The sequence below is a fragment of the Macrotis lagotis genome, chromosome 1, assembly GCF_037893015.1.
Source record: "Macrotis lagotis isolate mMagLag1 chromosome 1, bilby.v1.9.chrom.fasta, whole genome shotgun sequence".
Lineage (NCBI taxonomy): Eukaryota > Metazoa > Chordata > Mammalia > Peramelemorphia > Peramelidae > Macrotis > Macrotis lagotis.
The window spans coordinates 344,985,234-345,006,284 of record NC_133658.1 but is presented as its reverse complement, the minus strand read 5'-3'; the positions used below and the strand labels follow the sequence as shown (position 1 = coordinate 345,006,284).

The window sequence follows — 21,051 nt, the reverse complement described above, 5'->3', positions numbered from 1 at the left end:
TAACAAAAAAAGAATATATCCCCAATTATTATAAAATTTAAGTCTAGTGGAACTGTCTAAAAACTGAAGGATACAAAAATGGTGGATTATGGAGTTAAACACTGCATAAAATGTCATTTTTTTAATGTTAGTTAATTTTGAGTTACTGCATTATGTTCTTACTCTTTTTTTTAAAAGGGATGGATCTCTGGAAAAGAGAGAAGGCAGTATTTATAGGAGTCACTACTATGCAATTTTCCTTCCATTTTTTTTTGTGAAAGAAAAAATTCAAAACCCTATGTTTTAAGTGTCAAGTCAGAATGTTACAGAACTAAATATTTTGAAAACATACACTATAGCATATCAAGTTCCAATGAGAGCTTGCCTAAATCACTATATGCATATATATATTTACACACACACACACGGTATTGGCCTTCCCCTTCTAAAGTGGAAAAATAGGAAAGGAAAAAGAAAAATCAAAGATAAATCAGTTAAATCCTTCTTCACTCAACAACCACTAACAAGAAACTCACATCTGTGGCATAGAGAATCTCCACAATCCTCTGCAACACTGGATCACTTTCCCCTTCATTTTCTTGACAGATCAATTCAATATTCCTTAGTTTTCCAAAGTAGAAGTCTCTCTCTTTCTCCAAGTCTTCAACAGTGAGTTTCAATACATTGATCTGTATAAGAGATAAAACAAAATAAAGATATGGCATTAGTCTGACAGCAACACATCTGGGAAAAAATCCTAAATGCCTCCCATCTATTAATGGCCCCTCCTATACTTGTGGTATACTATAAGAGAAATAAATAGACCAGGAGTCAAGATTGTATTTTGTCAATTAAAAAATTTACATTCAGGAGTAGCTAGGTGGCCCAGTAGATACAGCACCAGCCCTGGAGTCAGAAGGATATGAATTCAAATCCAGACTCAGACACTTAATTATCTGTGTTACCTAAGCAAATCATTTAACCCCATTGCCTTGCAAAAATTAAAAAAAAAAATTTAACTCAATAGAAGCCAGTAATCCTCACAACAAATCTTGGTTTTCTATTAGGGAAAAGAAAACAAACAAACCCAAAGCTGGTCATCAGCTCTTCAACATCTCTCATTTTTTTATGCTTAACTTCCCTACTGCTAATTTATTTCTCCCTCCAAACCTTTCTTCTATCTCCATTCCCACCCCACTCCTTTAGCTGACCTGTGAGGTCAATTCAATAAGAGGGAACCTCTCTTATCACATATCAGTTTTACTTGGGAAGGAAAAAAAGAAAAGATTTGTGTTTGCTTTTCTCAAAAAAAGTCACTGGAATGAATGAATAATAATAGTATTAAGTGATTATCATGTAAAAAGTATTTGTACTAAGTTATGAGGATAGAAATAGAAAAGACTCAAGTAATTCACATTATAGTGGGGGAGATAATGATGCTTCACAAAGAATCATCAGAGCAGGTAGAAGCTTTATATAAATTCCCATGTAATTTGAGTGCAATCATTTCTGTTTAATTCTAGGTCCTGCTCAACAAAGTCAACAATTCTCAATTTCCTACACAATTCTGTTTCATAAATGTTTGAATTGAAATAAGTAAAGTATAATCTGAATGACAGAGTACTGTTTGTCCAATCAATTTTTTTTCTGTGTAGATAGTTAAGCCAAAATCATTTAATTTATTACATATCTTGCTTAGAAAATTCTACAAAGCTATATAGACACTGTTCTCAACTCAAGTTATAGTGGAGGAACTTCAATAAAGGTCTATCTTTTCTAGGTAAAGAGGAAGTATAGCCAAGTGTAGGCAGGAAGGGCAGGAAAGCCAACAGGAAGCTCTTAGGAACATCACTGCTCAGGTAAAGGTTCACCAAGCTTGCATGGCAGCAGGCCAGCAGGGCGGGGTTCCAACCCCTCAGAAGACAAAGTCTGAGCCCTGGGAATGCTGGTGCAACAGACAGGACTAGGCTGGGAACAATCCTCTGCATAATGCCTTAGCAGAAAGGAACTAAGAAACCTCAGAATGGGCAACATCTTGGCAAGCATTAAGCCAAGGACCAGATCCCAATCCCAGTCCCAACAAACTTGGGACTACACTTCTTATACCCCAGGAGAAGTATACAGCTATCAAAATGAGCAAAAAAAAAAGTACTTAACATAGATACTGACAATAAAAATGCTATCTTAGAAGAGTAAAATAATAACAAAATGTCCACATGTGAAATCTCAAAAGAGTTTATTAACTGGCCTGAAATCCAAGAATATCTCTTGGAAGAATTGAAAAAGGATTTTTAAAAACCAAAGAAAGAAGAATTATGGAGAAAAGAAATGAGTGCCATGCAGGAGAATATGACCAAAGAAATCAATTCCTAAAAAGAAAAAAAGAAAAAAGAAATCAACTCCTATGAAAATAAAATTGACCAAATGGAAAAAGAATGAACCTCCTAAAAAAATAAAATCAATTAACTGCAAAAAGAATGCAACTCATCAAAAGGTAAAACTAAACTGGAAAAGGAAATACAAAGATTAACTGAAGAAAATAAAGCCCTGAAAATTAGAATTAGATAAATGCTAACTAATGACTCTAGGTGACACCAAGATTCCATTAAACAAAACCAAAAGGATGAAAAAAAATGGAAAAAAATATAAAGTACCTTTTAGGAAAATAATCAACTGGAAAACAGTTGTGAGAGAAAATTTATGAATTATTGGTCCACCTAAAAGGCTCAATAAAAAAAAGCCTAGAAAATATCTTTCAGGAAATTATCATGAAAAACTGTCCTAATATCCTAGAACAAGACAAAATAGTTTTTGAAAGAATTCATTGATCATCTCCAGAAGGAGATCCCAGAATAAAAATTCCAAAGAATATTGGAGCCAAATTTCAGAATCCTCAGCTAAAGGAGAAAATACTCCAAGTAGCCAAAAAGAAATAATTTAAATACTAAGGAACCACAGTCAGAATTACGCAGGACTGGGGGGTGGCTAGGTGGCGCAGTGGATAAAGCACCGGCCCTGGAGTCAGGAGTACCTGGGTTCAAATCTGGCCTCAGACACTTAATAATTGCCTAGCTGTGTGGTCTTGGGCAAGCCACTTAACCCCATTTGCCTTGCAAAAAACAAACAAAAAAAAAAGAATTATGCAGGACTTATCAGCTTCAACATTAAAGCATCAGAGAGTCTGGAATATGATATTTCAGAGGGCAAAAGACCTTGGATTACAACCAAGAATCAACTACCCTGAAAAATTCAGCATATTCTTTCAGGGGAAAAGCCTGACTTTCAAAAGCATAGAGAAATGTCAAAAGTTTCTGATAAAAAGACTAGAACTGGAAAGAAAAGTTAATCTTCAAATACAAGACTAAAAAAAATACATAAAATGGTAAGAGGGAAGGAGAAAAAGGGCTGATGAATAGCATTAAATTGGTTATGTCTCTACATGGGAAGACTACTTGTAACTTCAGAATTGTATTTCTCTTAGGATGGTTAGAGTATATATGGGGTATAAATGGTATCAATATGAAGTATATGAAATGATTTTGTTAATGAGGGTTATATTTCTATTGGGACAGAGCAAGGGAATGTATATACTATACTTACAGGGTTTGAACATAGATCACGAAGTGATTTTGCTTTACTTGAAACTTTAGCTCTTGAGGATTTTATTTCTAAGGAGAGTACTTGGAAAGTGGGTGTGTATAAATTGACAATAATTTGATATTATTTATGGCTCTTATTGTATTTCTAATGGAACAGATAAGGAGAGGGTACTTGGACAAAGGTTGTGGATAGGAGGTAATATTGCATATAAATCAATCAATCAAATCCTTGAGAATTACGATTCACAGTACAAATAAAGGGGGGGGGGCAGCTAGGTGGCCCAATGAATGCACTGACCCTGGAGGCATGAGGACCAGAGTTCAAATCCAGCCTGAGACACTTAATAACTAACACTGCCTTGACAAAAAAAAAAAAACAATGGAAAGATAAACTAAAATCAGAAATCCCAACTTTAAAGAATAACTGCATCAAACAAATCACAGAAATAATCAACAACTTTATCCAAGTCAATGACAATGATGAGACCAACTTGTGGAATGCATTCAAAGCAGTATGAATAAAACAGAGAGAAAATGAAGAAATCAATGAATTGGTCATGCAACTTAAAAAGCTAGAAAAAGAACAAATTAAAAATAAAACCAAGTCGGTTTTATAAAAGAAAAAATAATAGATAAACCTTTAGTTAATCTGATTTTTAAAAAGAAAACGAAATTACCAATATCTAAAGTGAAAAAGGTGAACTCATCACCAATGAGGGAAATTAAAATAATTCAGAGATATTTTGCTCAACTGTATGCCAACAAATTTGACAATCTAAGTAAGAAATTCCACAATGTTCCAAAGCATGAAGAAATCATATCAACATATGATCAGTTGCCGATAAATAGGAGTAACTGCATAACACTGTAAGAATCCTCTTCCATTTGGTGTCTATGGTGGACATTTTCCACAGTGGGAAACACTTTTGACAATTACACATAACACATACTTGTGTTATAGCAATTTTATACTGCCCACCTGTGGGTTTACTAAATGCTTTAGTAAACAAAGCCAGGCTACTGCAGAGCTCTCATTAAATAAGTTTTTAAAAGTGAAGTTGAATAGCCCTGTCTTACTTGATATTAATAATAGCCAGTATTTTTATAGCACTTTAAAAAGATTACAAAAATTTATATAGATACAGATATAAAATCTCAATCTTCTCAAAACTTCTGGCAAAAAAAAAAAACCTCTGGCAAGATAGGTGTTGATCAGCTGTACAAATAGTACAAGAATATTGGAGAGATGAGTAAACATTTGAAATACTATTCAAAGTCTAAAAAAGAAAAACTTCCAAAAAGAGAGAAGAGTTTGAAGAGGGAAAAATAAATTCCAGTTCAAGAAAGGGGGACACCTTTATCGGAATCTTCTCTCCTCACTTCAGGTTAGTATTCTTTCCATAAATTCATGCTACATACTACTTAATATCGCTATTGGATCAAGAGCAATTCTTTGTCATTAACTTCTGTCTTATAGTGATTATCACAGTGCAAAGTATGTAAAAAGTATTGAACACATAATGTAATAAAGTTGGGAATATTATAGTGACCATTTTTACAAACTTAAATGCCCAGGTGCACAATACTTTGAGTTTCAGGCTTAGATCCCATGAGGCTCTGACTTACTGAAAGAAGTCCTGGACATAAAGTATTCCAGGAGGTTCTAGATGCAAATGAAACCATCCTTGTTTGGCCCTCAGATACAGAAGAAAAGTCAAAAAAGAAAGAACTGTCTAATCTATGAAGGAAAGTTAAAAATTCAGTCTGGAAGATTTATCTTTCTTCCTCCCATCCCACAGTACCAAGGGCAACTGCAAACTTCAGGGTCTCAAAGTACCTAGGACCTCATTTTCAGAGTATAAGAAGAAATATTACCTTGTAATAAAAGGTCACGAACTGAAGATGTCTTGAAAAATACTGAATAAGCATTGTTTTGTAGATATCTAAGTTACATAAACACTTACTAGAGTCCTATGTGGCAATGCCTTAATTTGCTTTTTTTTTTGTAAAGTGGAATTAATGGCCCTTCTTCCCTAGTTTCAGTTTATGAAAACATTATTTCTGTTCCCTTCTTTAGTTCTACTTTATTAACACAGCTGGAGACTATGGACTCCCCAGTCAGGGGTAGAAGGGGAACCATGAGCGTGAATGACAAAAAAAACCTAGACTTCATTTTTCAAGAAATAATAAAACAAAATTGCCCTGAGATCCTAGAAACAGAAGGTAAAATAGAAATTGAGAGAATTCACCGAGCACCTCCTGAAAGAGATCCCAAAGGAAAAATTTCTAGGAATATTGTAGCCAAATTCCAAAACTTCCAAATCAAAGAGAAAATTCTAAAAGCTGCCAGAAACAAACAATTCAACTACCGAGGCTCCATAGTCAGGATTACACAGGATCTAGCAGCATCTATATTAAGGGCTCGTAGGGATTGGAATATTATATTCCAGAAGGCAAAAGATCGTGGTTTACAACTAAGAATCAACTACCCAGAAAAACTGAAAATTCTTTCAAGGGAAAAGATGGACTTTCAAACAGGGGACTTTCAAACTTTCCGTTTGAAACAACCAGAGTTGAACAGAAAGTTTGATCTCCAAGTACAAGACTCTGGTGAACCATAGAGGGGGTGGAAGAGGACTAACTATGAGGAACTTAATGTTATTGAACTTTTGTATTCCTGCATGGGAAGAAGATATAGATAACTCATATGAAATTTCTCATTTAAAAGAACTGCTAGAAGGAGCACATATAGACAGGACATAGGAAGGAGCAGAATATAATGGTATATATAATATAGTAAAAAGATGGAGTCAGTGGGTGATAAAGGAAAATACTGGGAGGAAGGGAAAGGAGATGAAGAAGAAGCTAAGAAATTTCACATAAGAGTCAAAAAAAAAAGCTTTTTCAATGGAGTGGAAAGGGGGAAGGCAAGGGGGAATGAGTGAGCCTTCATTCTCATCAGAAACGGCTCAGAGAGGAAACACCATACACTTAATCGGATGAGGAATCTTATCTTACTCTAGAGTAAAATGACAAGAAAGGGATGGGATAAGGGGGAATGGGGGAAGGGAAGGGGTGAATAGGTGACAGAACAGAGGAAAGATCAAGGGAGAAGGTACTCAGATGCAACATGCTTTTGGACAAGGCCAGGATGAAAGGAGAGAAAGAACAGAATAAATGAGAGTGGGGAGGAATAGAGCATAGGTACAGCTAGTGAGAGCAACTGTGGGGAAAATATAGAAGCAACTTCTCTGGTGGATTTATGATAAAGAAAGCAACTCACCCCAGAGACAGAGCCATCGGAATCTGAACACAGACTGAAGTACATTTTTTTTTCTCTTTCTCTTACTTTTCTCATCTTCTGGGGGGGGCACGTTTACTCTTATAACACATTCAATTTCAATTAATGCATAGCATGTAAACAATGTAAAGACCATCATCCCACCTTCTATGGGGGTGGTGGGGGAGGAAAAGGAAGGTGGGAGAAAAATTGAAAAACTCAAAAACCTTACCAAAAATGATCAGTAGAAACTGCTATTGTATATAACTGGAAAATAAATAAAATGTTAATAAAAAAATTTTTTAATTAAAAAAACAAGAAATGTCAAATATGAAGAATTCGGGGAAGCAAGGAAAGGTTTATGTGAAACTCACAGTGGAGCTCACTTTCTTGATAAAAACTCTTGACTTTCCTCAATCTTCTCCCCTATACCTCACCTTTCCTAAACGCATGTTCTTATTTTACTTTCGTCCCATCTCCAACCTAAACCCTACAGTTAACCAATTCAATTTTACAAAGTCACTATTTAATCCTTGATAAACCTCAGCTCCAGATGATTTCCAATATCCACCTAACACTCCTACTCACATGCTGCTGAAATGAACTGGAAGAAGTCAATCAACCATGCTTACTGGGTACATTATAAATACATGTTATACTGACTCCCTATCTTACCACCCCCAAAACTTTATCAATGCTTCTCTTTTCTCAAAGTCTCACAAACTTGCTCCCAATCAGGGGCGGCTAAGTGGCGCAGTAGAAAAAGCACCAGCCCTGGAGTCAGGAGTACCTGGGTTCAAATCCAGTCTCAGATACTTAATAATTACCAAGCTGTGTGTGGCCTTGGGCAAGCTACTTAACCCCATTTGCCTTGCAAAACAAACCTAAAAAAAAAAAAAAATCTTGCTCCCAACACTCTTCCTTCATTCCACTTACTTTACTGAGACAACTGAGGTTTGTTCAAAGCTCCCTCTTTTTTCCTTCTCATTTCAATTTCAAAACACCTTGGCACCCTCCTTCAATCTCTCTTCCCTTCTCCCAGGTTTCAGCACAGAAGGGGTCCTTCTCCTTGCCAAGGCTGTCTATTATGTCTGGTTCTATTCTTTCCCACTTTTTCCAATAGACTGCAGCCTCAATCACTTCTCTCTCCCTCTCTAAACTTCAACATCTCAACATTTACTGGTTCATTCCCCTACTATCTTCAAAAAAGGCCAGGTCTTCATTCTTTTAAAACAAAATAAGGGCAGCTAGGTGGCGCAGTGGATAGAGCACCAGCCCTGGACTCAGGAGGACATAAATTCAATCCAGCCTCAGACACTTAATAATTGCCTAGCTGTGTGATCTTGGACAAGTCAGTTAACCACACTGCCTTTCAAAAACAAAAAAAAAAAAAAACCCTCTCTAGGCACCTATCATCCTGTCAAGTTGTTGCCCTTGATCCATTCTTTCTCAACCAAACTCCTAGAGAAAAAGTTGTCTATACCCACTGCCTCTACTTCCTCTCTACTTACGTACTACTCAACTCTTTTCAATCTGGTTTTCTGATACCAAACTAGATCTAAATTGCTAATCTCCAAAGTTATCCATGATTTCCAAACTGCCAAATATGACATTCTTTTCTTAATCTTTATCACTCTTGATTCCTCTACTACATTCAATAATGCTAATAATCTTCCTTTTCCTCCTGTCTAGTTTCACTAGATACACTCTCAACGGTTTGTCATTCATATCATAACCTCTAATTATAAGTGTTTCCCAAAGTTTTGTCCTAGGCCCCCTATTCTCTGCTCTCTACATTCTCTGTGGATAACCTATCAGTTTCTATGGATTTAACTATCGTCTTTATATCAATGATTCGGAGAGATAAAGCTTCAACCCTAATCTCACTTCCAAATTTCAATTTCATATCATCATTTGCCTAACTAAACTTTCAAATTGAATATACCAGAGACATCTCAAAACATATGCCCAAAACATATGTCCTTAACTCAAATTCATCCTATCTTCCAAATTTCCCAATTTCTGTCAAAGGCACTATTTTCTTCCCCTTTGGTAAATAACAACCATCAAATGCAACAAAGGTTGCATATCCCCAATTCTTCACTTAAATTTACCTATCTAATTGCTATCTCTTGTAACTTACTCCTTCTATTTATTCAAACAGCTATCATCTTAATTTAAATTCTTCACTTCTTGCCTAGATTAATGAAAAAGTGTCCTGATTAGTTTCCCTGCCGATCCTTTCTACACATGGCTATTACAGTGCCTTCCTTAACCAAAGATCAAACTAAGAGCCTCCTCTACTCAAATCAACTCCAGTGGCTCCCAATTAATTTGTCTAGAACCAAATGTGATAAACTCCTCTGTATAGGTATAGTTTCACAACCTTGCAGGTTGAGTTATTCCTTACATTTAAATGCCCAACACCTAGACAATACCTGTTGAAGGATTGCTCTGAGGCAAAGTTCATAAGTAGAACTAGTAAAACAATGTATCTAATGACTTTAAAACCATATAAATGGAAAACAAACTGAATCCTAAATAAATAACCAAGGCATTTGATCCTAGGGAAAAATTGAGAAAATGCTTCTCTCATTTCTTTTCAGGTTTCAAGAACTAGGAGTGTGGAATCTTGCATAAACTATCACCCTTCACTATTGTGTAGACTGATTTTGCTAAACTGCTTATGACAAGGCATGAGAAGAAACAGATTCAAAAATTATGGTGATGTAACATAAAAGTTATCAATAAAAATAAGATTTGCTTTTCTTAAACAAAATAAATGAATACTGAGTTTGGGTCTGGAAAGTACCTACCTGCTGGATTAATTCTGCTGACTCATCATCTCCATTTCCCATACCTGGATTCTTTCTGACCACGCCAGGGCCTGTCTTGGAAGGTGCTGGAGTTCTCTGAGTGGAAATGGGCCTCTGTGGAGCTAAGAGAAATTTTAACTTTTAAATAGAATAATGGAAGAAAAATGTAATTAAAAGAATATCAAGTAACCAATTAATTGATACAGATACTAGTGAACAAAAGTCAAAGCATCAAAAAAAACTGTCTCACTCATATCTTTTCCACACACTGCTATCATAGTGGAACAGAAATAAAATTATCTCTAGGTGAAAAGCAATTCTTTTCTTATAGAATATTCATCATTAGGATAAAGGAAACAATCATCTGAAACTATAGCATAAGATTTATAGCTAAAAAAGGACCTCTGAGATCTCATATAGACCAAACTCTTGTAAATAAAAGGTCAAGTGATCAGATCACAGACCCAGTAATAATGGCATAATCAGAATGTGAATACAACTTCTTCTGACTACCAACTCTGTTTCCCCCAAGTGTAAGGTATATAAGTACATGATTTAAACAACAACTCAACTGACTGCACAAATTAGAAACAGTTCCAAAGAATTAAGGCAACACTGTCTAGTGTAACAATTCCAGAAGTATCACATTGCAAAGGCCTTGTGTCTGTTTACCCTGTCAAAATTCTAAATTGGCCTCCTGGTCCATAATCAATCTCTAAGCAAGGTTGGGGTATGTTCATTTCCTCCAGCTGAAAACATGAAGTCTCTACCCTACAAAGCTGAGAATGAGAAACTTGGGCTAGAACTTAACACCCAGGTATAAATACCAAGGAGGCCAAGTGCCAGGCTAGTTGTACCATCTTATAACTGAAATAAAAAAATTATTAAAAAAGCCAGAAGAAGTCCAAAGATCATTCCAAAGTCTAAGTCCCTCCATAAGTTTTTTCATTCCTTCCCAAACCTTTTAATGAAGCTTATCAAATCCGGTTGAGAACAAAATAAGAACAATAAAAAGGGTGCTTTATGAACAATTAAGATTATTTGACACAAATCATCAAGATAACTGCATAGAAAATCAGTAAATTATGATAGGTAGCATTAATTTAGAACAATCCAGTCTTTCTTTGTAAAAGACTGCTTGATAAGACCTAAAAACAGGTGACCAATACCCGATAATATTTTTAGTGAAATTTTTAAAATTCACAATAAGCAAATTTGGTTTCTTTTAGCTGCTTTACTATACACTTAGTTAGATAAGCTAGATTTTTTCCTTCAAATTTCAAAGCTATCATCTAAAATTTATTGGATTGTTAAAGGACAAGTTATAACTTCTATTCTACCAATCAAGAGCAAAAGAACACAAAATAATTATAAGAAAAAAGGAACAGGGCAGCTAGGTGGCATAGTGGATAAAGCACCGGCCCTGGAGTCAGGAGTACCTGGGTTCAAATCCGGTCTCTGACACTTAATAATTACCTAGCTGTGTGGCCTTGGGCAAGCCACTTAACCCCATTTGCCTTGCAAAAACCTTAAAAAAAAAAAAAAAAAGGAACAACTTAAAACTTTACTTTAAAGACCATTCTTACTGAGTGCCACCTAGAAATGAAATGAGTTGCCAAAATGACAACTTTAGAGCCATAACTATCTCCTTAGGAATTATAAATCTGAATGAAAGAATCTCATCTTATAACACACATATCAAAGGTTAGTGAAATTCAGTCACTTTGTAGTCTCAAAGCTGTGCCAACAGCATGTAGACCAAGGTTTTGTTTAGAATGCTCCCCTTACCTGCACCACTGGAACCAAGAGGTTTTTTTGGTTTATTCAAAACTGGAGTCATGAGGGAAGGGGCTACTGCCGTTTCTTGGCCTTGTCGAGCAGCTACAGGGTCATAGTCTTTCCCATCATAGTTTGCATCAAAAAATTTCTTGAACCACTGAACAAATTCAAAATTGTCCTGAAATTTTCCTTTCACTAATTTGTCCACAGGAATTATCTAAGGAAAAAAAATCAAAATACTTTAGCCCAAATCAGAGACACTGGACAACTCCAAGCTAAAGAATCAATACATGGAATCTATAAAGAAAAAAAAAAAGTCCTAAGAGAAAAGGACTAATCAACTCTATAAATCTATAAAAGCTGTTTTTCTGGTAAGGTTTAGATTATATTTATAAAAATAAATAATCAAAAATGAATATGAAATACATAAATACATCTGTTAAATTCCTCATAGTGGAAACCTATGATATTTATGTGTTTTCTAGTGTCTAACATTTATAATACTTATGCAATTTTCTCAGCTTTTATCGAAGAGAGTTTTTATCCCAAAAACTGGACTCTGGGTTTATCAAAGAACACATTACTATAATCAATTCCTGCTATTGTACCTAGGGTGACTTCTTTTTTTAATTTATTATCTCCCCCAATTAGAATGTCAGCACCTTGAGGATAGGGACTGCTTTGATTTTCTTTCTGCTTTTTCCAATGCTTTACAAATTGCCAACAATATAAACACTTAATGAATGTATTTACATTCATTTATTCCTTACAAGAGTTTAGCAATGGCCCTAGTATTATAAAAACCAGCCATTTATCATACTCATACCAGCCAAATCTCGGGAAATATACCCAAGTACAAGTTATTTCATTAAATGGGAATCTGATTCTCAAAAACTACTAGAAATAAGTAATAATTTATCATTACTTAACAGACAAATAACAGACAAATCTATTACTTATTTTGTTTTGCTGGAGTTCATTACTTTTTGCCATATAATGAGTAAGTTAGGGGCAGCTAGGTGGCGCAGTGGATAGAGCACCAGCCCTGGAGTCAGGAGTACCTGGGTTCAAATCCAGTCTCAGACACTTAATAATTACCTAGCTGTGTGGCCTTGAGCAAGCCACTTAACCCCATTTGCCTTGCAAAAAAATAAAAAAAATTAAAAAAATAAAAGTGATAGGCTTCCCTGGCGTTTTTAAAATATTATTCACTTTACAAAAATAACTTATATTTACATTCAACTTTGGAGGTAGAAACTCATCCTATACATTCCTAACTTTTCTACCTTCTTTTTCCATAGGGTAACATCACCCCACTAATCGAAATCGTACACATCCTACAAGGTAAAATTCAAACGGAAGTTCCTCCCCACCACCTTCCCAATTTGCCATCCAGAATTAATCCAACTTCTCCTTGAATCATCAATTGTACTGTTGTACAATTGTACTCCCCCTGTTGTACTTACCTGTACCACAGAAACAATGTGATATCATATATATATATATATATGTATTATATATACATATATATAATACATATATATATACATGCTTTAGCTCTCCTAATAGATAGCAAGCTTCTGGAAAACAAGAATTATATTCATCTTTGTAGATAGAAAGCACAATACTCAAGCATAGGGAGGGGAGTAGAGAGAGACTGCCAAGCTCTGTACTATGCCCCTGGAACAGGACTCTGGGGCTCTGACCACATTCAGATCCTGATCACAGTCTAGCCCCCCCCCCCCCCACCTCGGCCCTGTGGCAGAGGGGTGAGCATATGGTCATTCACAGAGCAAGAAGTAAGACAAAGACTCACACACGGAGATCCTTGTAGGGGAGTGTCCCAATAATACTCAAATGCTCAGAAAGCACTCCAAAACCAAGCACAAGATGGAGAAATGAGTAAGCAGAGAGAAAAAAGAGGAACACCTATTAAGAAATACTTTGCCTATGATCCCAAGAAGGATCAAAACACTCAATCTGAAGATGAGAAAGTAGCTCTTGAATCTAAAGACTCCAAGAAAAAAAGAAATTGGGCTCAAGCTATGACAGAGCTCAAAAGACTTTGAAAATCAAGTTAGGGAGATAGAAGAAAAATTTGGGAAAGAAATGAGAGCTGTAGGGAAAAGATGAAAATAAAGTCAGCAGCTTAATCAAGGAGATCCAAAAAAAATGCTGAAGAAAATAACATGTTAAAAATCAGCATAAGTCAAATGGATTAAACAGTTCAAAAAGTTATTAAGGAGAAGAATGCTTTAAAAAGCAGAAATGGCCAGATGGAAAAAGAGATAAGAAAGCTCACTGAGGAAAACAAATCCTTCATATGTAGAATGGAATTGAGGGATGCTGCTGATTTTACGAGAAATCAGGACTCAATACTTCAAAACCAAAAGAATGAAAAATTAGAAGAAAATGTGAAACATCTCACTGAAAAAACAACTGATCCGGAAAACAGATTTAGGAATGATAATCTAAAAATTATTGGAATACCTGAAAGTCATGATCAGGAAAAGAGCCTTGACATCATTTTCAAAGAATTACTACAGGAAAATTGCCCTGAAGCAGAGGGCAAAATATAAATCAAGTGAATCTACCAATCTCCCCCAGAAAAAGATCCAAAAAACAACCCCTAGGAATATTATAGCCAAGTTCCAGAACTCCCAAGTCAAAGAGAAAATATTACAAGCAGCCAGAAGGACACAATTCAAATATCGTGGAGCTGTGGTCAGGATCACACAGGACTTAGCAGCAACTACATCAAGGGCTCGTAGGGCTTGGAATATAATATTCTGGAAGGCAAAAGAACTCAGAATGCAACTGAGAATCGACTACCCAGCAAAACTGAACATGCTCTTCCAGGGAAAAAAGATGGACTTTCAATGAAACAGGGGAATTTCAATATTCCTATTGAAACAACCAGAGCTGAACAGAAAGTTTGATCTTCAAATACAGGACTCAGGTGAAGCATAGAGAGTGGAGGAAGGACTTAATGATGATGAACTGCATGTATTCCTTCATGGAAAGATGATACTGATAATACTCAAAAGAAACTTCTCATTTAACAGAGCAGGTAGAAGGAGCTTTTATAGATGAAGCACAGGAGAGAGTTGAATTTGAAAATATAATATATTGTAAAAATGAAGTCAATAGCAGAAAGGGAAATGTAATGGGAGAAAGAAAAAGGAGAGGTGGAATAGGTTAAGATATTTCATATAATAAGATTTTTTTTATTACAATGAGCGATTGCAATGATATGGAAGGGGGGGAAGGCAAGGGGAAATGAAGGAATCTTCACTCTCATCAGAGGTGGCTAGGAAACAGCATCTATACTCAATGGGGTATAGACATCTGGAGTAAGAAGGAGAGAAGGGGGACGGGCTGGGGGGGGGAGTGATAGAGGAGGAAGGACCTTGGCAGGAGAGTGGCCAGATATAACACATTTTCTTATTTACTTCTTGCAAGGGGCTGGGATTGGATGGCCTGTCCAGGACCATGGGGCCTGGTGGTTGTTGGGCCTAAGGGTTGGTATGTGGGCTTGGGGATCTGTCTGCTGCACCATTCAGCTACCCTACAGCAGAGTCAGAGTGAAAGGAGAGAAAAAATATAGTATATGGTAGTGGAGAAGTACAAATGGAGGGAGTTGCAATCAGCAATGGTGAAAAAATATGGAAGTAACTTTTGTGATGGACTTATCATAAAGAATGTGATCCACCCGTGACAAGCTGGAGGTGTTGGAACACAGACTGAAGCATTATTATTATTATTATTATTATTATTATTATCATCATCATCATTTGGCGGGGGGGGGGGGTGCAGGGCAAATGGGGCTAGGTGGTTTGCCTGGGGCTGCACAGCTGGGTGATTGTTGGGTATCTGAGGCCAGATTTGGACCCGGGTGCTCCTGGCTCTGGGGCTGGTGCTCTGTCCATCACCTGGCCACCCCTACTATTGTTATCATTATTATCATCATTATCATTATTATTATCAACATTATTATTTTTGTCATTATTAATATCATTATTATTTTATTTTATTTCAGTCTTCTGTTGGGGGGGGTTGCAGGGCAATGGCTTTGGGGTGGCTTGCCCGGGGTCACACAGCTGGGTGATTGTTGGAAGTCTAGGGCTGGATTTGGGCTTGGATGCTGCTGGCTCCAGAGCCAGTGCTCCATCCACTATGCCATCTGGCCACACCTACTATTATTATTTTTTTAATTTCAATTTTAATTTTTTTCTCCTTTATTGCTCATGCAGGTCTATATTTTTGGGGGGGGTATCATGTTTACTCTTAAACAAGAACATTTTAGTAATGTATGAAAGAGCATTATTTGTACAAAATAATAAATACAAAAGAAACACAATACTATAGCTGATTTAACAATAAACATTTATTATTTTCACTGTTTATGTTCCCTGAATGGACAAATCTAATAAGAGGATAAAACATATATGTATGTATAAACATATGGATGTATATTGCATACATGTAAATGTCTGTATTTATATGTACATATATATGTGTGTATGTATGTATGTGTGTGTGTGTGTGTGTGTGTGTGTGTGTATATATATATATTTTTTTTGCCTCTATAAAGTCTACAAGGTGTTTTTAATCCTAGAAACCAGGAATTTGGGTATTTTATCTGGGTAAGAAATTTGTATTTTGGTCATTTTATTTCAATATCTATTGTTTCCTATGAAATCTCAAGTACTTTATGTATTTAAAAACATTATTCTGAAGCATCCACTGACTTCACCAGACTGCCATGAAGCCTATGATCTAGAAACATCACATCACAGTGAATCTACAGTTAGCTTTATAGTCTTCCTCCCTGAGACAACACTAGAGCTTTGTGACCATAGGCAGGTCACCTACTATCTCAGGACCCTAAGCAATTCTCTGACAACAAAGTTACAGACTTGCTAATATGTATTAGTGGAGGGAGTTTCCAAACTGGAAATCATAGAGCAATACTATTAAAAAAAAAAATACAACAAGCAGAATCTGTTTCGGACATAATTAAATATACCAGCAAGAAAGTAGTTTGCTTAGCCCTATTTATTCTTTGTAAGCTAAAACTCCAAATGATCCTAAGTTTTCTTAGTCTCTCCCTCTTCTCTTAGAAAAGCAGGAATGAGGGCAGCTAGGATAGAACACTGGCAAAAGAGTCAAGAGGATTCAAGTTCAAATCCAGCCTCGGACACTTAATAATTGCCTAGCTGTGTGACCTTGGACAAGTCACTTAACCCCGTTACCTCAAATAAGTAAAAATTTAAAAAAAGAAAAAGGAAAAGAAAAGTAGGGATGAGGAAAATAACCTCAACAGAAACAGGGAATTAAAAAAATAACAGACAATAGCTGGCTGCCTTTTCCAACATTCCCAGAAGCAATACAACACATCTAACTTAAGTAAAGTGGGAGTCTGTAAGATTTGGAAACAATCTCAAAATGAACACCAATAGTTTTTTAATATAATTTTTGTGAATTTGTTGAATTAAATGTTTGCAAATTCTACTTCTGGAACAAATACTTACAATAAAGTTGTTAAGCTCATTTTGCAAATAATAATGGACTTCAACAACAAGGTAAATTGAGATCTTACAGCTAAATTTTCTACATTTCAAAAGCTAATTGACCTCAGTCAAAATTACAGATTAATATTTGTCCTAGATAGTGCTAACAAGAACAAAAAAGCACACACTCAAAGGAAAACATAAAATTCCAACTTACTTTGTCAACACCCATTCTCTTAAAACCTGCTTGTAGGATCTTGAAGTTCTGAATGTATTCATGTTCCAGTTTTGCTTGAAATTTCACTTTCTTTAGAGCAATGGAACCAGGAAAAAGCATATCCATAAACTGACAATAGGCAGCACCTAAACCAAAAGAAGAGTGCATTCATTCAGTCATGGCAGTTATTTGATAAAGCTTATAAAAATCTTATAAAATAAAAGAAATCTTGGAGATTACTTACTGGCACCTTCTCTTTAATGCATTCCCCCCCCAATAAATAATAGTTTCAATAACTGATATCTCAGCTTCTTTTTTAATTCACTGAATGATGGAGAGTTCACCACCTGATGACATAGACCATTTCATTTTTGGACAGTACTTCTGAGTGGAAAGTTCTTCCTTATGTTCAGTAAAATTTGCTTAGGTGAATCATTCATCAATTTTTTTTCCACTAAAGGTGGATAACAATAGAAAACCCAGAGAAAGCCTCCCTCCCACTACAGGAAAATTGAGGGGTTTTTCCAAACCACAATCAGATGCATTATTAACCAACACTGCCCCCCCCTTGAGTTATTTTTCAAGGCTTACTGAGTATTACATGGAAATAAAATCCAAAGGTTGCAAAGGAAATTAAATATGAAGTAGACAAATTAAAGGTCTATTAATAAAAAGAACATTCCAGGGCAGCTAGATGGCTCAGTGAATAGAGCACCAGTCCTGGAGTCAGGAGGACTTGAGTTCAAATCCAGCCTCAGATATTTAATAATTACCTAGCTGTGTGATTTTTTGGGAAAACACTTAACTCCATTGATTTGAAAAAAAAACAAAAGATAAAAAAGTAAAAAGAACATTCCTAAGAGAAGACTGAAAGAAAAAAAATTATCAGAAACCCTGAACTTACTATTCCATTACTTTTATTTTTGAAAGGACAATGATACAAGAAAGAAAGAAGGATTTCAGTGAGAAGGGTGAGTGAGCTCTTGGGATGAATTATAGATCAATAAATAAAAACATCAAAAATGTCATGAGAAGTCACAAAAAACAAATGTCCAATTCTGTCTAAGGTTTTCATTGCATAATAAGAAATATCTCAAATGTTAATTGGAGATTATTATAATCTCCACCTTCCAGGATTGTAGTGTGGCTCAAATAAAAATTGTAAATTGCTAAGCACAGTCCCTAGCATATAAGCTAGCTATTATTATTATTATTATTGTTATTATCATTATCATTATTATTATCATCATCACCTCATTAGATCTTAACAATCTTGAGAGGTAGGTGCCATTATTATCCCCATTTTATAGTTAAGGAAATTTAGAGGAAGTGACTTGCCCAGGGTCATACAGCTAGTTCTATATCTGAGGTCAAATCTGAATTCAGATCTTTCTGACTTCAGGCTCAGGGCTCTATATATGTTTCAACTACCTTCCCTTCTATATGAACATCTCATCATCTAAATCAATAATTCTAAATTTACTGACTGGAAAGTGAGGTCAACAATTTTTCTTCTGTACAAAAAGATTAAGGACTTAAATAAACCAGGATGGAAGGCAAGGAAAGGAATAAGCATTTCTATGGAGCTAATGGCATTACAAGTACTTTATACCTTGAAAATTTATTTGATCCTAACAACAACCCTGGAAGGTAGCTAGTATTATTCCTATTTTACTGCTCAGGAAACTAAAACAAACCCAATATAAGTGACTAGCCCAGGGCCATACAGTCATTAGGTGTCTTGAGGGCAAATCTGAACCAGGCCCAACACTCCACCTAGCTACCTCCAAAAATTCTTATTTTGTAACCATCTACTATAATGCAACCCATTTGATAAATCTAAGAATATAAAAGAAGAGTTAAAAAGAAAAAACAACCACATTTTAAAATAACTGAAATTATAGTGTTTCAGTACAACTGTATAAAGAGAATATAAACTGAAATAAAATTAAAACACTGAGGCACTTATAAATGATAGTATAAATATTCTCAAATATATCTCAGATATCTTACTAGTTTTCATAACTATTTATGTATGTATGTATAAATTAATTCATGGTCCAAATAGAATCTATAACATTATAAAACACACAAAATTAAAAAAGCCAACAAATCCCATTGTAAGCTATTAGAAAAAAAACTGCTTAAAGAGATGGGATAAAATGCTAGTCATAGAAATCATCTAGTCCAACACTCATTGTAAAGAAGAACTCAGATCCTGAAAAGTTTCAAAATCTTCCCTGACTCTAACCTAAATTACATTAGCACCTAATGGAAGAGCCATGTAGATCTACAACTGAATCTCCAAACTGCTAGTATAATATACCAATATCAGTGATTCCCAAGTTGGTCAAACCTGAGTTTCTATTCAACCTAAGAAGAAAATTCCTCGCATATCTCCCTCAATGATAGTGGCCATAATTATATTACACCTGCTGAATGAGAAAACACATGAAAAAACAATACTATGGATTCAGTAATACTTTTAAATGTATGTACATTTTATAATAGTATCTATGCATATCAAAAATATTAATACATACAAATGTATGATATTTATTCAAGCTACAAAATGATATGATTATACAAATGAATGTACAGTGCCTTTGAGAGAACTGTACAGTCAAGAGCATGGAAACCACAAACTAACTCCATATTGTTTAACTCTTATAAGATGGAAATGGAAATTTCATGGAGGAATTGAAATGAGTTGGTCCTTATAGGACATACAGAATTTAATAAAGAGGTAATTCATTAAGAAACAAAAATGAGAATGAAGGCATTAAGATATCAATAAGCAAATATTCAAAGAACCTAAATAAAGCTTGACTTGCCATGACTGTTAGCAAAATTGGGTTAAGTCACAATGTCAAAATCCTCAAAAGCTAAGCAAAGGAATTTGACCTTGATAAAGCTGACATTCAAGAAACTACGGAATCATAAACAAGGAGTGAAATCATGAGAGCAGTATTTTAAGAAAACTTTTTGGTGGTGGCTAGGTGGCACAGTAAATAAAGCACCGGCCCTGGAGTAAGGAGTACCTGGGTTCAAATCTGGTCTCAGACACTTAATAATTACCTAGCTGTGTGGCCTTGGGCAAGCCACTTAACCCCATTTGCCTTGCAAAAAAAAAAAACCTAAAAAAAAAAACTTTTTAATACCACCATCAAATCAGAATATAAAGAGGATAAGACACAAAAGATTAAGACTATCTTACAGAATTTTTTTTAGTAATCCAGACATGGAAAATGAGTTACTGAATTAAGGTATTACCAATGAAAATGGAGACAAAACAATTGACAAGACTAAATATGGGAAATAAAATAGAATGAAAGAAAAATAAATAAGATATCCAGCCTGGAAAACAGAGAAGTGAAAGGGAAGATGAGCAAGGTAGAAGAAAAAAATGCTCTTAGGATTTCAATATATTTATTTTATGACGACTAAAGGGAAAGGATAGCCTTAAAGTTGAAAATATAAAACAAGAGACCAGATTAAAGGTTGGAAGTATTCTTGGTACTCCCCTCTCCAGAAAACAGAATACAAGATTCAGATCTATGATTTCAAAAGTATGTGTAGGGTCTCCCAGAATGAGAGTTCCTTCTATAAAGGTATATCTATAACTTATAGTATAGAAAGTTGCACTGAGAGATTAAATGACTTAGTCACACAGCTAGCATGAGAAGCAGTGATTCAATCCTGACTACAATGAACATCCTCTGTGCATAAAGTTATATATCTATCAACAATGCAATTCTGACAGAAAGGAAATTATATTCGTGAACAAAAATAGAATGGACTCCTTAGGGTTTGATATAATATAGTCAAGTCTTCTTCTGAAATTAGCAGGTGAGACCAGAGATCCCAG

General features: G+C 35.3%; 1 protein-coding gene across 2 annotated transcripts in view; it reads right to left on the bottom strand.

Moving 5' to 3' along the window:
• The window catches only part of MAPRE1 (microtubule associated protein RP/EB family member 1), a 41,412-nt gene that overhangs the window by 9,083 nt on the left and 11,278 nt on the right, over positions 1–21,051 (bottom strand). For both annotated transcript variants that reach the window (XM_074211884.1, XM_074211885.1), the window contains exons 3-6: positions 17,184–17,329; positions 11,463–11,670; positions 9,675–9,796; positions 516–668 (exon numbers count right to left, since the gene is read on the bottom strand). In XM_074211884.1, coding sequence (XP_074067985.1) covers positions 516–668; positions 9,675–9,796; positions 11,463–11,670; positions 17,184–17,329 — 629 coding nt within the window. The remainder of the gene's footprint in view (positions 1–515; positions 669–9,674; positions 9,797–11,462; positions 11,671–17,183; positions 17,330–21,051) is intronic.